The following is a 17,826-nucleotide window of genomic DNA, read 5'->3' on the forward strand; positions in this document are numbered from 1 at the left end:
TGAGAGTATTTGCCAGTATTTAATATGACAGTAACGTGCTTGTATTTGTTATCATTTCTGGTATTTTAGGTTTTATTTGCTATCATCTTCCTTTGTTTTCTGTGTTAAACATTCTCTTCATATTTTATCTTTAAATTTTTCTGTATTTTGCTATTAATTCATTGTTTTTATTCTTGTCAATTTTTAATGATATGAAAGTTATAAACTTATTTTTAGAGAACATAATTGTGCCCTTGTTTCTCCATCAGTATCCAGGTTAACACTAGACTTGTACCTGGGAAAGAGAAGAAATGAGACTTGCTTTTACTTCTATCTTCTTACAAACCTTAAATCCTAAGTTGTGTGAGAAAACCTGCAAATTTAAGTCCATGGTATTATCAAGAATCTTAGATTATCTTTGTTTTTAGAATCATTTGTTCCATGTGCTCCATTAACAATGATTATTTAGACAGTTCTGAATTGTTATGATTTAATTTCTTAACCTTGTCTCTATAAGGTATCTTTCTTACTCCTGCACTCTTCCTTTTGACTCATTGCTCAGTTGGCTTGAGCACTTCGAGTAATTGTTTTTAGGAAAGGTATGTGGCTGCTATGCTTTGAGTTGCTTCATGTTGGAGAGTATCTGTCTGTTGCTCCTAAATATGAACAGTACTTTTCCTGGATATAGAGTCAATGAGTCACAGTCCTTTCCCTGCAAACTCTAAACATATTGTTTGAAGTTCCATTTACATAGCACACTGTTTTTAAAAAATCTCAATTGCATATTTACTTGGGGTAGTTTTGTGAGGCACTGAAAGTGATAGGAGGCCCTAAAGCCATCCTAAGTCATACCTTTGTGCCCCCATGATTCTGTCAGTCATGGTTCTGTATGTTCACTTTGTCAGGCAAGTTCAGATTTATTATAACATTTCATTGCTATCTGGAGATCCAGTAGTCTGTGTGGTTGAGAAAGGGCTTGTATTAAGAGAATGGTAACCTCAGGGGGAAATTCACCTCTTTTGGCCAATCAGTTCCCATCCATGTCAGCCTCAACTCACTAAGCCTGGGCAGAGGTTGTGGGTGCAGGTAAAGGAGGGAGAGATTAGAGGGAGTGGGGAGCTCTTGCATCCCAGGTTAGCCTAAGAGTATTCATCCGTGGCCAATTTTGGTGGTGCCCTAGTTCTGTTCTTCATCCATCATCTCCATTCTTCAGTCTTGGGCACAGGCTATGAGCACTGCCTTGGGCTTGATCCCACTTGGAGTGGAATTTGTGTCCTGTGTTGGAAGCTTCAGCAGGGCATGAAACTGCACCCCAGTGGCTACCTTGTCTTTAGCCATAGGATAAAATGAGGCGTAACTGTGGAGTTCATCAAAGAGGCTCCTCTTCCTCCTCCTATTAATGGAAGGAGCCCAGTCTGTATGTTATTTCTCCTTTGAAATGCATCTTATTAAAATTCCTTATTAAATTACCTCCAAAGAGCACTTGCAACTCCAAATGTGACTCTCCTTAATGTTTAACTGTCATATTCATGGGATGTCTTGTTTCAAGAGATGAATATTACAGGACAAGATGGGTGCTCCCTACCCATGCCTGAAGTCCCTTCTTTGATTGCTGTGGAAATAGGTCTGGCCAAGGTTTGATGACTTGCCCAGGATCCCACAGCTCATGAATGGGAGAACTGGAACACAGGTCTCTCCTATCACTCCCTCTATCTCCACGCTATGTTGCTTTAGTTGATGACGCCAAGCTTAATATTACCATAAAGGTGGGGTTGGGGCTTTATAGGCAAAGGAAATGTTACTAGACATCTAAAGTTTGGTGTTTTATTCATATTCCACATATGAAAGTAAAAAAAAAATCATGAAGCCGAAATGTGAAAATTTTAGTTATTAGTAAAAAGCACCTTGTTATGCAACTTCTGAAGAATTTTCTTCTAAAATTATATTTATAAAGGCCTTTGTTTATTGGTTAAATTCATATTATATGTTAGAAGAAATCTGTGATAAACTTGAAAACTCTTGAATTTTATTTTTACTTCTTTTTGCAGCCAAGAGATTAAGAAAGTTATACGCTTAATTGTATCATCTTTCATAATCAGGTATGTGAGACCCTAAAAAAAGAGGTAATTAAATATGTATCCATTTAATGTGAATTTTGTTTTAATGAGAAAGGATCTAGGAGGAGAAAAAAAGCATTTCCACTGTCAGTATGTTACTAAATAGCCCCCGTGTCCCATATAATGTAATCTAATTTATCTTGGAAGGTTAGTTTAACCTGAACATTAAGAATTGCAAAGAAACGGCATTCCCCTAAGTCTAATGGTAACATATTAGTATGTTTTTTCCTACCTGGAAAAGTAAAAATAATGATGCATGCACTTTAAAATTCTACAATTACAAGTAAAGTGTTTTATTAAATACCTTATTTGTCTCGAATTACTCCTTAATTCTGAAAGCATTCTATTTAGGCTTCTTCTCCACATGATGGCAAGATTTCATACTATCATACAGCTTCACGCAATATACTTGCTTCCTTTTAAATTTATAATATTTTAATTTGTGTTGCAATTGGAAAAAAGTACTTTGAAGACTAATTAATTCATCTTCATAGATTCTACAAATAGCGTAATCAATTTATGGATAATGTGTTTAGAATACGTAAGAGAAAGGCTTCGGAGTTACTTTAGAGTTCAATCATGTATATATTTTTGGAATTGAAGTCCTTCTCATGTGCCCAGCATATGCTAGAAACATCCATTAATGTGTAATGATATACTTGCTGAAAATCTCACTGATGAAAAAATCTTACTGGTCAAAGTGGTCTTTTTAGGGCTTATGTTAGTCATGCTTTCACTTGGTTTTTATTACTAAATTCTTAATAATTATCAAGACTAATGAGGTTTTATTTACTATGAGAAATTCGTAGAGACCTCTTATAAACTTCTTGAATTTTAAGAAGAGTTTACAAGCAGAGATAAGTAATTTTAATTCAGTTTGACAGTTCTATGTTGGAGGGTTAGTCTGATGTGTCTATTATAAAGGAGCATGATAACATGAAGTGGTTTTGTGGGAATTTTATTTTCCTAAATGCTTCCATTGGGTGAAAACTGAGTAATTTTGTTGAAATTCTAAGACAACACAGTTCTCCCTGCCACTGACAGTTTAATCCTAAATAATGACATTTTAGTATCAGATCCCTGGGCTAAATGTAGTCTAACTATAGAGGTGAAAACCAATTCATCTTTATTCTGTTTATTTATTTGTTTGTTTGTTTTAGAATATTTGGAATCTTGCTCGTCTTTGTGGACATGTCTCTTATCATCGCAGATCAATTCATCTCTGATAGCAAAGTGTATATTCCTTTGGAATATCGTTCAATTTCTTTAGCTATTGCTTTATTTTTTTTAATGGATGTTCTTCTTCGAGTATGTGTAGAAGGGTAAGTTTGATTAATTTTTTAAAAACATATAAAGCTATTTTGTAGTGCTATGAGAAGCATCCCAAAGTAATTACCAGGTCAACACAACCAAATTTGTCCCTCTTTATCAAAATAATTCTCCTCGAAGGCACGGTCCACCAGAGAAACAACTATCCAAATCCCAATTTCTACTAGATTGGGCTTTAATATTTTTGTTGTAACTGTCACTCTAGTCTCCAATAATGTATTCTAGATGGTTCCTTCAACAGGTAAAGCTTAATGGGTTTGCAAAATGGGACAAGGCAGCTGATGTGTCTACATGCACATTATTAAGAGGAACATGTATGTGAAGTATAAATATTAATACTTTCATTAAGAATTGAATCTAAATAAAATCTGATGGCATATTAAATACTAGAAAATAGATCATGAACAATCCCCTACCTCAGTTAAAATAAAAACTTTTGTTAAGGTACACAGGAGATCTGAGGCATGCTCATCCTGTCAGCGAGGCTTAGTAGTGAGGCAGCAGTTGATTTTCTCCGCTGCTGGCTTTCTGAGAAGGTGGATGGAGTAAGCCAAGCCTTAGAGCTGGACTGCTGTGGAAGTCAGAGACTAAGTTCCCTGGCCTCACTTCATCCAGAGCCTTTCAGAAGGCAGCTTGATTCCTCTCCTCCTGAACTCTACCCTCATGCCTTTGAGCTAAGGACAGTTGCCCACTCCCGGGTTACTCAGAGCCTGAAAGGGGCTACCCTAGAAGTGGAAGCTACCCTAGAACCTTCCCGCGGATCACCAGTGCCCACAGCTGAAGGAGCCAGCGTTGGGGGGAGGAAGGTGCAGTGGGTGCAAGTTCAGCTTTTGCAGGGGAGGCCATACCAGCCCATTGGGATTCCACTCTAGGTACAAAGCCAGATGATGAGTTCGCAGGCCAAAATAGTGGACCTGTCTGCCTCTCACAAGCTCCTCTTCTGCCCTCCTCACAGCCGCAGTTGCTCTAAGGCTGTGACATGTTCAGCTTCCACTGTCCTATAGTACTCTCCAACATCCCACCTTTCTCTCCCACCTATGTGAAGGCATTGCTTGCCTCTTGTTTGATGGTTTGGTTATATCTCTTAACTGAACTTAAACTGCAATATTTATGCTTTTGTCATATATATGTATAAAATAATGAATATGAATACTTTTCTCTTAGTCTAGTCTAGTAAATGCAATTTAGATAATTCATTAAAATAGAATTGTTAATGGAGATGAGTCAAATAATTCTTGCTTTTAAAATTTCCCTGTCTCTTCTTTGGGGGAGCATAAACTTGTATTTTTTGTTTTACATTATAGGATGCAACGATATTTCTCTGATTTACTTAACTCCTTAGATGCTGTCATTATTCTGCTGACTCTACTGATTGATATAATTTACATTTTTTATGACTTTAGTTATTTTAATGATATCCCCAGGTAAGAGACATGATTCACGTTTCTTAAACTGTCTTTTATTTTTTTTGCGTTTTCTATGGATTTCATTTTGTATAATCTTTTAACTCTGAATGTGATGATTCTATGCCAGATAAGCTGCTTGAAAATGAAATGTTTAGATAAATTTCCACATACTTAGAAACTAAAGGCTGGTGGTATTTAGGGATCCATGAAGGGTGTACGCACTACGTACCTTTGGTTGAATGAAGAAGATGGAGCACTCAAAGAAGAAACTGGGGACTTTGCCTCTTGTACTAACTTTAACTTCGCTATACTTTGAAATTCCCGTTTAAGCTTCAATCACAAATTCCTTACACATGAAATTCCTGGGTTTTTCCTATAACAAAGAGAGTATTGGTTTGAGCATATGCAAAACTTGAGTGACTCCAATGATAATTCTCTCAAAAAGCAAATGGAACAGAAAACCAGGTGACGTGGATAGCAACACAGAGGTGGAATTTTGCAGTATCATTGGAATGAAGAAAGCTGAGGCAAAATCAGAACTGTTGGGGATCAGGAAACTAAAATGTGTATGAAGAACTGATGGCTTTTCTTCTTTCTACTTTGGCGATGAGGAAAAGAAGAACAAATGCGTACTGGGATGTAGATGTTGGGTGGCTCATTAGGCTTATTTATTAGTCTAATAGCTTGCTTCTTTCTGCACTCCAGCTTCCCAGGACTTCAATTCAGGTGCTAGTGAAACCTGATGTTATGCGATAGGCTTTTGGAGTTGTTTGAAAATAGCTGGAGCCAGTATGGTCCTCTGACCTACAACCTCAGCATCATCTAAGAGCTAGAAATGCAAGAAGGAAAACACCGCAGGCCCCAGTGACCTACTGAATCAGTGTGTGCACTCAAGTTAGAGAAGCACTAGTCCAAACCATCAGTTCTCTGTCATTGTGTTTTTTTCTGATGGCAGGAGAGACAGTAGCTAGCACACTTGGGAAGTATCTCAATCTACTGCCTGCCTGATGTGTGTTAGTAGTGTAGTAAACCTCTGTTACTGATGGGAGTAACACAGGTGAACAAGAACCCTCAGTTTGTTTGATGAGGAAAAGATTGAAAAATGCTCATCTTAAGCTACAAAAGTTAAATCCACAAATTCTAAGCATCCATCATATAGCTATCTCTCTAGACCAGAGTTTCTCAATCTCAGCACTATTGATATTTTGGACCAGATAATTCTTTGTTATGGAAGCTGTCCTGTTCATTGGTGTTTAGCAGCTTTTCTGTCCTCTATCCACTGGATGCAAGTAGCACCCCCTCCACACACAGTTACAACAACCAAAAATGCCTCCAGACATTGCCAAATATCCCTTGGGTAAGTGGGTGAGAGGCTTGGGGATAGGTGGGGTGTACAAAATTGCCCCTGGTTAAGAATCACTGCTCAAGACTTAGTCCATATTGACAAAATCCTCTATTTCTGAAGTAAAAATGGATCTTTAAAATTTATTGTTAGATTGGCAATTATATTTCGACCTCTACGACTTATCATTCTGATGAGAGTTTTTCATCTGGCTTACCAAAAAAGACATCTTGAAATACTGACCAGAAGGATGGTAAGTGGGCAAAACATGTTTGTGATTCAGAAAAATGTTTGTGTTTCGGGAAATACTGGCGAGTGTTATAGATATGTATATAATCTTCTTTATTTTTATGTTGATTTATATTTTACAAATTAATGATTGTTTTAAACTCTCAGGTTTCAGGAAACAAACGGCGATACAGGAAAGATGGATTTGACTTAGACCTCACTTACATTACTGGTTTGTGAAGTTTAACTGTTGATTTACTTACATTAACTTCACATTTTTCTTGTGTGTGGGTAATTATATGTTTATTTTGGTTCTTACCTTGTCTAAAGCATTCTTTATCTGTGAAGACATCTACCACTATGGTAGTGTGACATATTTGTAGTTTAACCCTGACAATGGAAAATCTCCATTGTCATCCCAAATCAGGGTTACTTGGTTACAGTACAGGGATTTGAAGGAATTTTCAGCTGACTCCATTTGTTTGGTTTAGAATTTGTTGAGTTCTAATAGTTATCCTGGGTCTCAAGGATCTCAGAGAGACCTGTTCTCTTGCTGGAACCCTTTGTAGGTCTCAGGTTTCTGAGTCAGGAGCACTGGAGCACCCTGGGAGTTCCCACGATTGCTGGATCCCAGATCTCTCCTTTTTCTTTAGTGTTCAGATAAGAAATTCTCACCATGGGGGCAGCTCCAGACTGAGATCAACATAAATCTGTTGCATTTGGCTGGAAGCAGTTGAGTCTTGGGAGCACTGTGTGAGTTTAGTGGTCATTATATTGGATATTTTAATACGTTATGTTGATTATTCTGAGGGTTAGTTAGCTTTTTTGTCATTCTCAATCCTGAAATTTCTTTTTTATGAAAAAAGAGTCTGATTATATGTAAATTAAGTTCTCATTTATTGTTTCACATGTATAATAACATCTGTAATAGTGACTATTTTGACTTCCAGGGCGTATTATTGCCATGTCATTCCCATCTTCTGGAAAACACTCTTTCTATAGGAATCCCATTAAGGTAAGGGTATTTATCTAACAAATGCTCATTTTTCTCAGTAAACAGACTATGGAGTTATAAATTTAATATAACTTAGAACACGTAGGTGGCAGTATTCTCCTAAAAATATACTCTTTCAGGTAAAAAATTTAATGCATATTATATATACATATATATTATTCCATTTATAAATATATATAATTTATATAATAATATAAATTCATCTCTTATAGAAGGATAAAAATATAAAATGGCCTCCCTTAGAATAATATACGTATATTTGTATTTAAAATTATGTATTTTATATATAATATATTATATGGTATATATTATATAAATATAATTGTACTTAATCATATTACATAACATAATATATGCTATTTATTATTTTATTATAATATGTATTATATCCCACGTTATATTATATAATATGTTATTATATGTGTGATATAATATACCCTGTATAATAGATTACATGTAAATGTACAATATTATTCTAAGGAGGCAAATTTTATATTTTTCTGTTTCTGTAAGAGATGAATTATATGTAATGTATATTTATAAATATAAATAATATATAACTACCACAAAACCCTATAATTCACATGGTAAAATGTTGAAACTATGACCAAAATCGGAAAACTTCTAGAGCTGTCAGAAAAAGACAAGACAAAAAGCTTTCTTTCGTATGTATAAACTAAATGTGATACTGTCCTCAAAGTTTAAAAATTGTAATTATTACCTTCCCATTTAAAAACTTTAATTCTAAATTTAAAAAAATCTATACACAAACCACTGATTAACCAGACTCCACCCACCAAAAATTGTCAATAATAAGCAGGACCCAGAGGAGCTGATAATTCACTGTTCCTATATGAACAACTCTCTCAGGATGTATCCCATAAAGTACTTTATTTTACAACCTACTTCTCTTGTAAAACTAAACCTCCACTTTATTACATAGGAATTTGATACAGTATAAAACTAGAACTGTATGTAAAATACTGCATCTAAATGTTTCCAATAGTCTTGTTCCGTTGGTTCATCAGTGACTTTCTGGCATCATCATCGTTTTCCATGGATGATTCTGAGAGAATCTCTCCATGTCTACTGGTATTGGATCCTACTAATTCTTCTGTTTCATGGCAGTCACAGTCGCTACTTACAGGGCCTTATATTTGCACTACCTTCAGAATGTAAATCTTTCTCAGCTTGAGACCAATGAGATTCCTCCATTTGGTTATTTTTCTCAGAAGTCTCTTCATTCACAGTTAGTTAAGGCATCAGATTCTTTTTCTTGACTTTTCTTTCTGGGATCATTTCTGTTGATGTCATTAAAGACTCTCTTCTGCCTCTTCATCCTCCTCTGTACAGTGCTGCCTGATACAACTACTTTGTTTGTCTTTATTCTTAGATGAAGATGATTTTGTTTCTTCTATCATAACTGAAGAAATTTCACTTGAAGTTGTTTGGCCATCTCTCTGACTTCTCCTTCTTTGTCAAACTTGAGTCTTTTTACCTCATGCTCCTCAGCTTCCACAGCATCTTCATTTGATGTTTATTTACTTGGTGATTAGATTACCACTTTATTAGAAAAGGACACAACTCAGGAACAGCCAGATAGAAGAGATGCATAGGGCAATGCATGGGGGAAGGGGCACAAAGCTTCTAAACCCTCTCCAGGCTCCCTTTTCTCTCACTTTTCTCAGGTGAGCATTTCCACCTGCTCACCAACCCAGAAAACCTGTACTTCTTTAAAACTATCTTGACTTTCCTAGGTCCTTTGAATTTCTATATAAATTTTAGAATCAGCTTGTTAATTTACACATACACACACACACACATACCCTGCTGGTATTTTAACTTGGATGACATTGACTACATAGCTTGACTTGGGGAGAATCAACATCTAAAAATATTGAGTCTTGCAACCCATACACATAATATATCTCTGAATTTATTTAGGTCTTCTTTAATTTCTTTTAGCAGTATTTTCACTGTACAGGCTTTGCACATCTTTTGTTAGCTTTATCCCTATTTGATGGATTTTGATGCTATTTTAAATGGTATTTTTAAATTTTCATTTTCTAATTATTTGCTGGGACTATAACTGATTTTTGTATGTATTTCCAGCACCTTTCATAAATTCATGCATTTATTTTAATAATTAATTTGTATATTCTTTGGGATATTTTACATACATAATCATGTAATTTACTACTTTAATTCCACTTTTTGTACTTTTCATTTCTTTTTCTTTCTTTATTCAGCTGTCTAGGACCTCCAATGTAATGTTGAATAGAAGTGGTAAGAGTAGACAGCCTTGCCTTGTTCCCAAATTTAGGTAGAAAGAATTAGCTATTTCAATATTAGAATGATATTTTCTAGAGGCTTTTTGTAGCTATCCTTTACCAGATTAAGAAACTTCCATTTTATTTATAGTTTGCTAAGAGTTTTTAATCATCAATCGGTGCTGAATATATCATATACTTTTTCTGCATCTACTGAGATAATCAAAATGTTTTTCTCTTATTCCATTGAGATTTTCGAATATTAAAACAATATTTTCTATTCCTGGAATAAACCCCCTTTGGTCTTAATATATTATCCTTTTTAATATATCATTAGATTCTATTTGCTAATATTTTATTTAGAAATTTTTGTACATACTAATGAGATATTAACCTTCAATTTTCTTTTCTTGAAATGTACTTATTAACTGGCCTGCAAGGAATTTTCATGCCATATTTGCCAGCATTGGGTCTTATCATTAAAAAGGCAAGGCTAATTTTATGGGTGAAAATGGCATTTCATTACTGTTTTGGCATCTTTATTGGTGAGGCTAAATATTTATCTTTGTAGGTTGTTAGCCAGTTGGATTTTCTCTTTTGTGAACTGACGCTTTTATTTATGGCCTATTTATCTATAGGGTGAGAGAGTAATCTTTAAATTGTTGTTACTGTGTTATTAGTTTGTACTACTATACTAGTTTATAGATTACACTAGGCATAGTCCTTATTCTCTCAATTTTACTGAAGAATCTCCTGTCATTTGTTTGTTGTACTGTGGCTTTTTTTAAACAGAAATTTCAAATTTTTGTGAAGTCAAACCTAAATCTGTTGATCTTCCATTGATAATCCTTAGTTCTTCCTCATCCAAAGAATTGATTGATGTTCATTTACATTTCTTAGAGATATTTGTGGCTTTTTATATTTGATACCTCAGTCCATCTGGATTTTATCTTGGTGTAGGGATCCCACACATTTTTGACACTTGTAAGACTATTTATCCCCCCACCACAGTGCTATGCAGACTCAGAGTGTTTCTCTTTTTGATTTATTATTTCCTCCTGACAGGGATAACCAATTTAACAAATTGATCATTTTGATACCTTAATTTTTCTTTTTCTCAATATTAAGCCAGTAAACATTGCTATAAGGGTACTGTACTAATCAATTTTTGACATTTTTTTACAGTCACTTTTGTTTTTGGCAGAGATACATGCACATGTGTGTGTTGCAGTTGGATAAGTTTGCTGGAAATATTGTTGTATTAGTATGGTGATATTAACTGTATTTTAAATAATAACCACTATTTATTATTTTTAGTTATACATATATACATATATGTGTGTATAACATACACATATATACACATACACACATATATATTCATTTTAGAAAATAAGAAAACACAGATGAGCCAAGAAATTCTCCATATTGTTACCATTTATCTAAAATTTGACATAATGTGTTTATCTTTTTCTGTCATGCACACACATGCACACAATCATACATACAGTTTTTGCATTTATTTATTTAAGTAATGCTTAGGTAGATGGTAAAATCCAGATCATTATCTAAAATACATATCTATGTAGAATTAGATCTAGATAAGAATCATATAGTACTGCGAATTAATGAGTAGGAATAAATTCACTTAAAACTAGTCAACCAGCTAATTTCCTTGTCTGGTATCTTTAAACAATGTGTATTTATAGTAGAGGCTAATCAGGGTAGTCAAGCACAACCTTGTGGGCTATTTGAAAACTATCAGTGGGTTAGATGTGATTTGGAATGCACATACTCTTATAGTCCCTGAATCTCCCCTAAAAGGTGCTAAGTGAGGGACAAGGGAATAAAAGGTAATAACCATTTCAGGCTACTCCTAGGAAGTGGCTTATGTTGGTGCCATGTGGATATATGTAATATATGTGTCCATTGATTTTAGGAAGTTGTGCGGTTCCTGGACACCAAGCATCGAAACCACTACCAAGTCTACAATCTATGCAGTACGTACTTAACTAGATATTTTCCTACTATAGATAGAAAACAAATCACTGCATGTAAGAAGACGATTCAGTTTTTACGTTTCATTTAGTCATAAGTATTTGGTAGTGGTGGGAAGTGAGTTAAAAAATCTCCATCTTGCTCTTGGCCCTATTTGGTGGGAAAAGATAGCTCAACAGCACGAAGTGCCCCGTGAGCGAGACAGGAGGCTGGGGTAGAGGCGGAGCCATTTTAGGAGGCTGTATGCTCTAGTGGTTTTAGGTGAAGAAAATATTTCTGTTTTTCCTGCCAGCTCCTGTTTTGAAGACAGATAATTCAACAAATTCATTCTCTAACCCACTAGGAGTGGGGTGTGAGGAGAGCAGGGCCCTACACAGAAAAAAAAGAAAACGGTGTAGAAAACAGATTATATCTCAGCTTACTACTTTGTCTTTCTTGATTTTCTCCTCTTCCTGTACATTAAATTATCATTTTCAGGAGGCAAACATTTTGGTCGACCACATTTGCTTCTGCTCTGTGGTGCTTAACTACCCTATAATAATGTAATGAGTAGCCTGCTAGAAAATTAAAAGTAAGTCCTATTAAGCAAACCAAAATAGGTTGAACTTAGGTTACTCAAGATGGACAAACCACTACTGTCCTTATATTTTTGAGACCCTTAAGTTTCTTTTAGAGCAGGAGGAGCCAGTCAGAAAGCTCCTTTTAAAGGTGAATAAGGAATTTCTAACAGAAAAGCATAACTTATTCATAACTTGATCATTTACTTTGTTTATTAGATATAGAGGTATGACCCATGCATCATCTATTTTAGGTGAAAGATCTTACAATCCTAAGCATTTCCACCACAGGGTCCATCGAGTCATGATTGATGATCACAATGTGCCCACTCTAAAGTAAGTTTCTTGCCAAGTTGGCTGTCAGAAGAGGGCTAAATGAATTGAGCTCAATTTTTTTGAAGTACTTTAATTCAACTAAAAATTTTACATTTGAAATCAGAGAGATGCTGACTCTTTCGAAGGAAGTCATTGAGTGGATGGCTGAGGATAAAAGAAACATTGTGGTGATTCACTGTAAAGGCGGAAAAGGTAAAAACATTTTTCTTTTTATTTCTCTTTTTCTAGAGAAATGTGAAAAACATATTAAGGTACAAGACCAAGTCATACTGCTATTAATCAGTGTTAATAATTGTTAACACTTTTTAATATTAGCTTCAAGACTGAAGAAAGGGAAGGAAAGGGGGGAGTAGGGGAGGAAGGCAGAGAGTAAAGAAGGGAAGAAAATAGGAATAAAAACTAAGAAATTTCCGTTGTTATTGACTATTTGGTTTCTTCATTTTTGATTTGCTAAAATAATCTGTCAAAATACAGTGTTTAGAAACTGTCTGAGCACTTGTGTTCTATTTAAGATTGTTCTTAAACTTTGTGAGAGGCTTTTAAAGTTAAGGGCACCAACAGTGATGCTATTTCAAAAACCAAATCTACTGGAATTTTTATAGTGTAATGATACAAAGAAGATGATTTTGGTGGGTGTACAATGAAAAAAAAAGCTGTTAGTAAATCCAACCAATTTAAGTTGAATTAGATTTTCTCTCATTCAACTTTAGACTTTTAATAATCATCCAAGCATATTTCACAATTTTTGACAAAGAATTATGTTTTTGGTGAGCCGTAAAATGGTTTTTTATATTGAATTCCGGGAAAACATAACTCTTTAAAACTGCCGTATATATTTGAGTAGAATCAAGTTTTAGTCTTATTTGAAAACTAGTTTCAAGCCCATTAGTGAGTAGGCAAGTTCTGTCTCCAGATCCACAGGTTGAAATATTCTGTATATGTTAGCAATTTACAATACCATGGATAAATGAAGAATATAGAGGTTGAACCACATGGAACTGTCAGTTTTGGACCATCTTTCACTTATAAAAATGGCCATTTCACATGGCTCAACCTAAAATATTATAATTTCAAGCAATTGGCTTCACTATTCTTTTAATTAAAGCTAATTCCCTGCTTGAAGGAAAACATTCATTTCAAATTTCATTTTTTTCTTTTTTCTGAGAGAGGACTATTCTGTGTTCACATGTCTTTCTTCGATTTCCCTTTAGGATTGTTTGGAGGGCTGGTGTTCAGCTGGTGCACATCAGAGCAGCCTCTTTTTTTTAAATTGTCATTCGTATCAGTTTTCCTCTATCTATCTATCCATTATCTATCTATCTATCTATCTATCCATTAAATCAATCTTATTATCTATCTATTATAAATCTATCTATCCATTAAATCAATCTTATTAATTATATTACTCAAATCTTTCTATTTAGTATTTCTTTTCTTTTTTACTATTTCTTTGTATCAACTATTTTGTGTGTTGATTTCTTCTTTTAATTCTATCAACTTTTGCTTTTTATATTTCATAGTGTGTTGTTAGGTGCGTGCAAATACATGATTATTATATCTTCTCAGTGGGTTATTTCTGTTATAAATTTTTCATCATTTTACATTCAACCTTTCTGTGTCATTTTGGTTTAGATATGTCTCTTTAAAGAGTATATACCTGCATCATTAAAAATGCAATCTCAGTATCTTCATTTTCAATGTATTTATTGCAATTGCTGACATATTTGGACTTATTTATGACATTCAGCTATATGTTTTATATTTACCACAATTTTTCTATGCTTCTTTTTATCTACTTTCCTGCATTCTGTGGATCCTCTCACCCTTTTGTTTTTCCTATAATAGTTTATTTTGAGGTTTCTTGGCTTCAACTCCTACCTACCAGCTTGACTCCTCTCTCCATTTCTGATCCTCTGAGTTTTCCTTGCCTTTTTATTTTTGAGTTCAGCCATTTTTTTTCTTTATCATTTCCATATGTTTGATACAGAGGTGGAAGTTTTCAATCTATCATTGGTGCTCAAACTATCATCTTGATTTAGAAATAGTCTTTTTAACTTTCAATCATCTTTGTTAGATTTCTTGAACTTTAATGCAAAGAGTACCCAGATTTAATATTCTCAGTACCCTTGTAAAGAAAACTCTTTAGATTTCTTAGAATAAATATTCTTTTATCTTTTATGGGAAAATGTAAGAGAAACCTCCTTGCCAGATTTGCCAGATAAATAACAAAATACCTCAGATGAAGCAAAAAAAAAGGGTCCAGCAAAGAAAACTCCAAAAACAGTGATCCAGGTGCAGTGAAGAAATACTGAAAAGACCAGAGGAGTCAAGCAAGCCTGCAGGTGACTGGAAAAGGCAGTCACATCAGTGGGATATAAAGGAGCTCAAGACTAAGATAGATACATTGATGTAGAACAGTCTTTCTCAAAGTGTGCATATTATTATGCAGTTGGTAATGGTGGGATAATTAGCATTGAACTGTCCAGATTTAAAACCTAGGACCATCGCTAACCATTTAGGTGAGTTAGCCATTCAAAACCTCAGTTTTCCCATCTGTAAAATGGGAATTGTAATACTTACCTTAAAGGACTGTTAAGAAATTAAAATGAAGTAATGCATATTGCACTGTGTAGTAGAGCACCTGATACATAGTAAACAGTGAGTAAATGGTAGCTATTATAATTATTAAAATAGAGTCTAAAGACAGCCAGCACCAGAATCGTTAATGAGGAGGAAGTGACCATAGCAAGTGTAGACTAGAGAGTCAAGGTGCTTGTCTGTAAAAGGACAGAGAGAAGTTAGTTGTCTGAGCATTTGGGTCTGATAGTGAGTGTTGTTTATAAGATAGGGTAAGGGGAGCTGAATGTGTTTATTTACCAAGGGAAAGGAGTCAAAGAGAGGGAGTGGTTGAAGACACAGAAGACTAGGGCCTGATAAAGTCAAAACCCTGAGTTGAGAGAAGGGGATGGGATCCAGAGCCCAAGTGGAGGATTTGGTGAATTAAGAGGAGAAACTCCTCACAAGTGAGATTCAAGGGAAGAGGTGTAGTCACAGGAATAGATGTAGTTACAGGAAGCTTGTAAGGGGGATTCAGGGAGGCAACACGTTATCGGAGATCCTGCCTCTGGGAAGAAAGAAATGAAGACACAAACTCAGAGTCAGTGGGAAGGCAATTGGGTTGGTGACCTAAGGAATGTAGGGAAAATTTCAACCAAATTCTAAGGGAACCAAGAAAAGAACTGACTAGCACCATTGAGAAGTGTTTTGGCTGCAGTGAGGGTCTAGCTTAAGTGTCAGACCATTAATTGACATTATTACCAACATGAAAAGTTGCGTGATTTTTCTCCAGCGGTTCTCTGTATCTCTGGTGTTTCTGCATCTCTGTTGTCTCTACATTTCTGGTGTAGGAATGGAGGAAGTGGGTGCCCAAATGGACCCAGTATTAGGTTTTTACAGAATGGGCACAGCAAAAGGACCAGAAGCAAGAATGGCAATGTTACTGGCACTGTTATTTAGTATTGGTAAAACCAACAGTGAAATTGTCCGTCATACTTCTAGGTGGATGAGGAAGTGAAAACAAAATGAGAAAAATGAGTGGCCGTGGGACTGGATGACAGGATAAATTGAAAGAGCAAATATATTCATTCATGCCTTGAACAGCAGATCCTGTCTAGATGCATTTATGTGACAGTGTACAAAGCAGATACAAGCACATCTCCCATGGAGACCACAGTCTATTGTTTACAGAGAAAATATATGTATTAGATGGTGACACGTGCAATTGAAAAAATAAAAATAAGGAGAATATGTAATGGGAGAGAGGTTGCTAACTGATATGTAGATGGTCAAGGAAGGTCTTATCAATACAAAGACATTTGAGCAGAGATATCATACAAGGAGTACTGTGAACGTACAGATGTGTAGGGAAAAGTGGGTATAAAGAGTATCAAGAGAGTATCAATGAAATAAATCCACCAGAACTTGGAAAATTCACATTGGGCTTGAGTGATCATAGCTTTTCTTTATGTGTATGCAACAAATCCATTTAAGTATATTTGTGTTAAAATTTCTCCCTAAATTAACACCAAGGTTACTGGCTTACAATTTGGGAAATGCACTACCTCCTGATTTGCAAAGCAGGAAATGAATCAGCTCTAGGCTATCCACACCTCTCCTGCTCTCCACCATAAGGAATATCCAGTGATGCTGAGGAATCTCTTTTGCAAGTTTGTCCAGTCAGGAATTCTAAGTTTTCTGGAAAATAATTCCACTGGGCCCAAGGACTAGATTAACTGAGAACTCTCTCACAGCTTCATCAGCTATCTTTTATACGTGTCTTTTACCAATGTTTAGTCTATCCTTTTCAATTGGATTTTTTTTCCCGGTTGAGAGACTAAAAAAAAAAAGAAAAGAAATTGAAAAGTTGCAGTTATCAAAACATAATGATTAAAAGCACAGGCTTTGAAATAAAAGATCTAGGTTTAAATCCCAACTATGCCGTTAAAGAATTTTGCGGCATTGAGTAAATTACTTAAATTCTCCATGCTTTAGTTTTCTAATAAGTATAATGTGGATGATGACAGTTCCAACCTCATGGTCCTATTTTAGAGATTAAATGAAATGTGAAAATTATCTATCTTAAAGAAGTATCAATGGCTTGATAATATTGGCCATTATTGTTATCCTTCAACTGGTATGCTATCAGTTTTTAGCAGCAGACTTATCTTTCCTGAGTCTTTTTCTAGTAGATATACAATGAACATATTTTTATTTAAATAATAGGAGTGAATGTTTAAGTGTCTCTAGCTCTTTCAAAGTCTTTTTTAATGGATGCTACAAAGTACATTTTCATTTGAGACATTCATTGTATCAAGTAAGGCAGTCAAACTGACAAAAGGCTATTTTGGTCTGAATATCTTGAATGAGAAATTGTTTCAGTTACATGTTAAGTGCTTTAAACAACTCTAAGGGATACACACACACAGACACACACGTACATACATACATACATATATACATACATACATACATAGAGCTACCACTCTTGGTGTCTGGAAAATCACCTCAGTGCTCTGGTTATAGATTCAAGAACTTGAAATATAAGATCTGCATTGTGAGGAAGGGTGATGGACACCACTTGAGAAAGAATAAAGTTTAAGGATTGTTGCAAAAGGTCATATAAGCTGGCATTAAGGTATCTAGCTATTTGACTATGTGAAAGTTTCTTAAACTTACAGAACCTCAGTTTC

The 17,826-nt window shown here is 35.0% G+C and overlaps 1 protein-coding gene across 1 annotated transcript in view; it reads left to right on the plus strand.

Annotated features, from left to right (window-relative positions):
- LOC138918352 (phosphatidylinositol 3,4,5-trisphosphate 3-phosphatase TPTE2-like) overlaps positions 1–17,826 on the plus strand; it is a 367,155-nt gene that overhangs the window by 94,963 nt on the left and 254,366 nt on the right. Inside the window, exons 20-28 of the mRNA XM_070239587.1 lie at positions 2,028–2,078; positions 3,257–3,418; positions 4,730–4,849; positions 6,327–6,426; positions 6,570–6,633; positions 7,352–7,416; positions 11,626–11,686; positions 12,496–12,577; positions 12,681–12,769. Of these exons, the coding sequence (XP_070095688.1) occupies positions 2,028–2,078; positions 3,257–3,418; positions 4,730–4,849; positions 6,327–6,426; positions 6,570–6,633; positions 7,352–7,416; positions 11,626–11,686; positions 12,496–12,577; positions 12,681–12,769 (794 nt within the window). The remainder of the gene's footprint in view (positions 1–2,027; positions 2,079–3,256; positions 3,419–4,729; positions 4,850–6,326; positions 6,427–6,569; positions 6,634–7,351; positions 7,417–11,625; positions 11,687–12,495; positions 12,578–12,680; positions 12,770–17,826) is intronic.

The sequence above is a fragment of the Equus caballus genome, chromosome 17, assembly GCF_041296265.1.
Source record: "Equus caballus isolate H_3958 breed thoroughbred chromosome 17, TB-T2T, whole genome shotgun sequence".
NCBI lineage: Eukaryota > Metazoa > Chordata > Mammalia > Perissodactyla > Equidae > Equus > Equus caballus.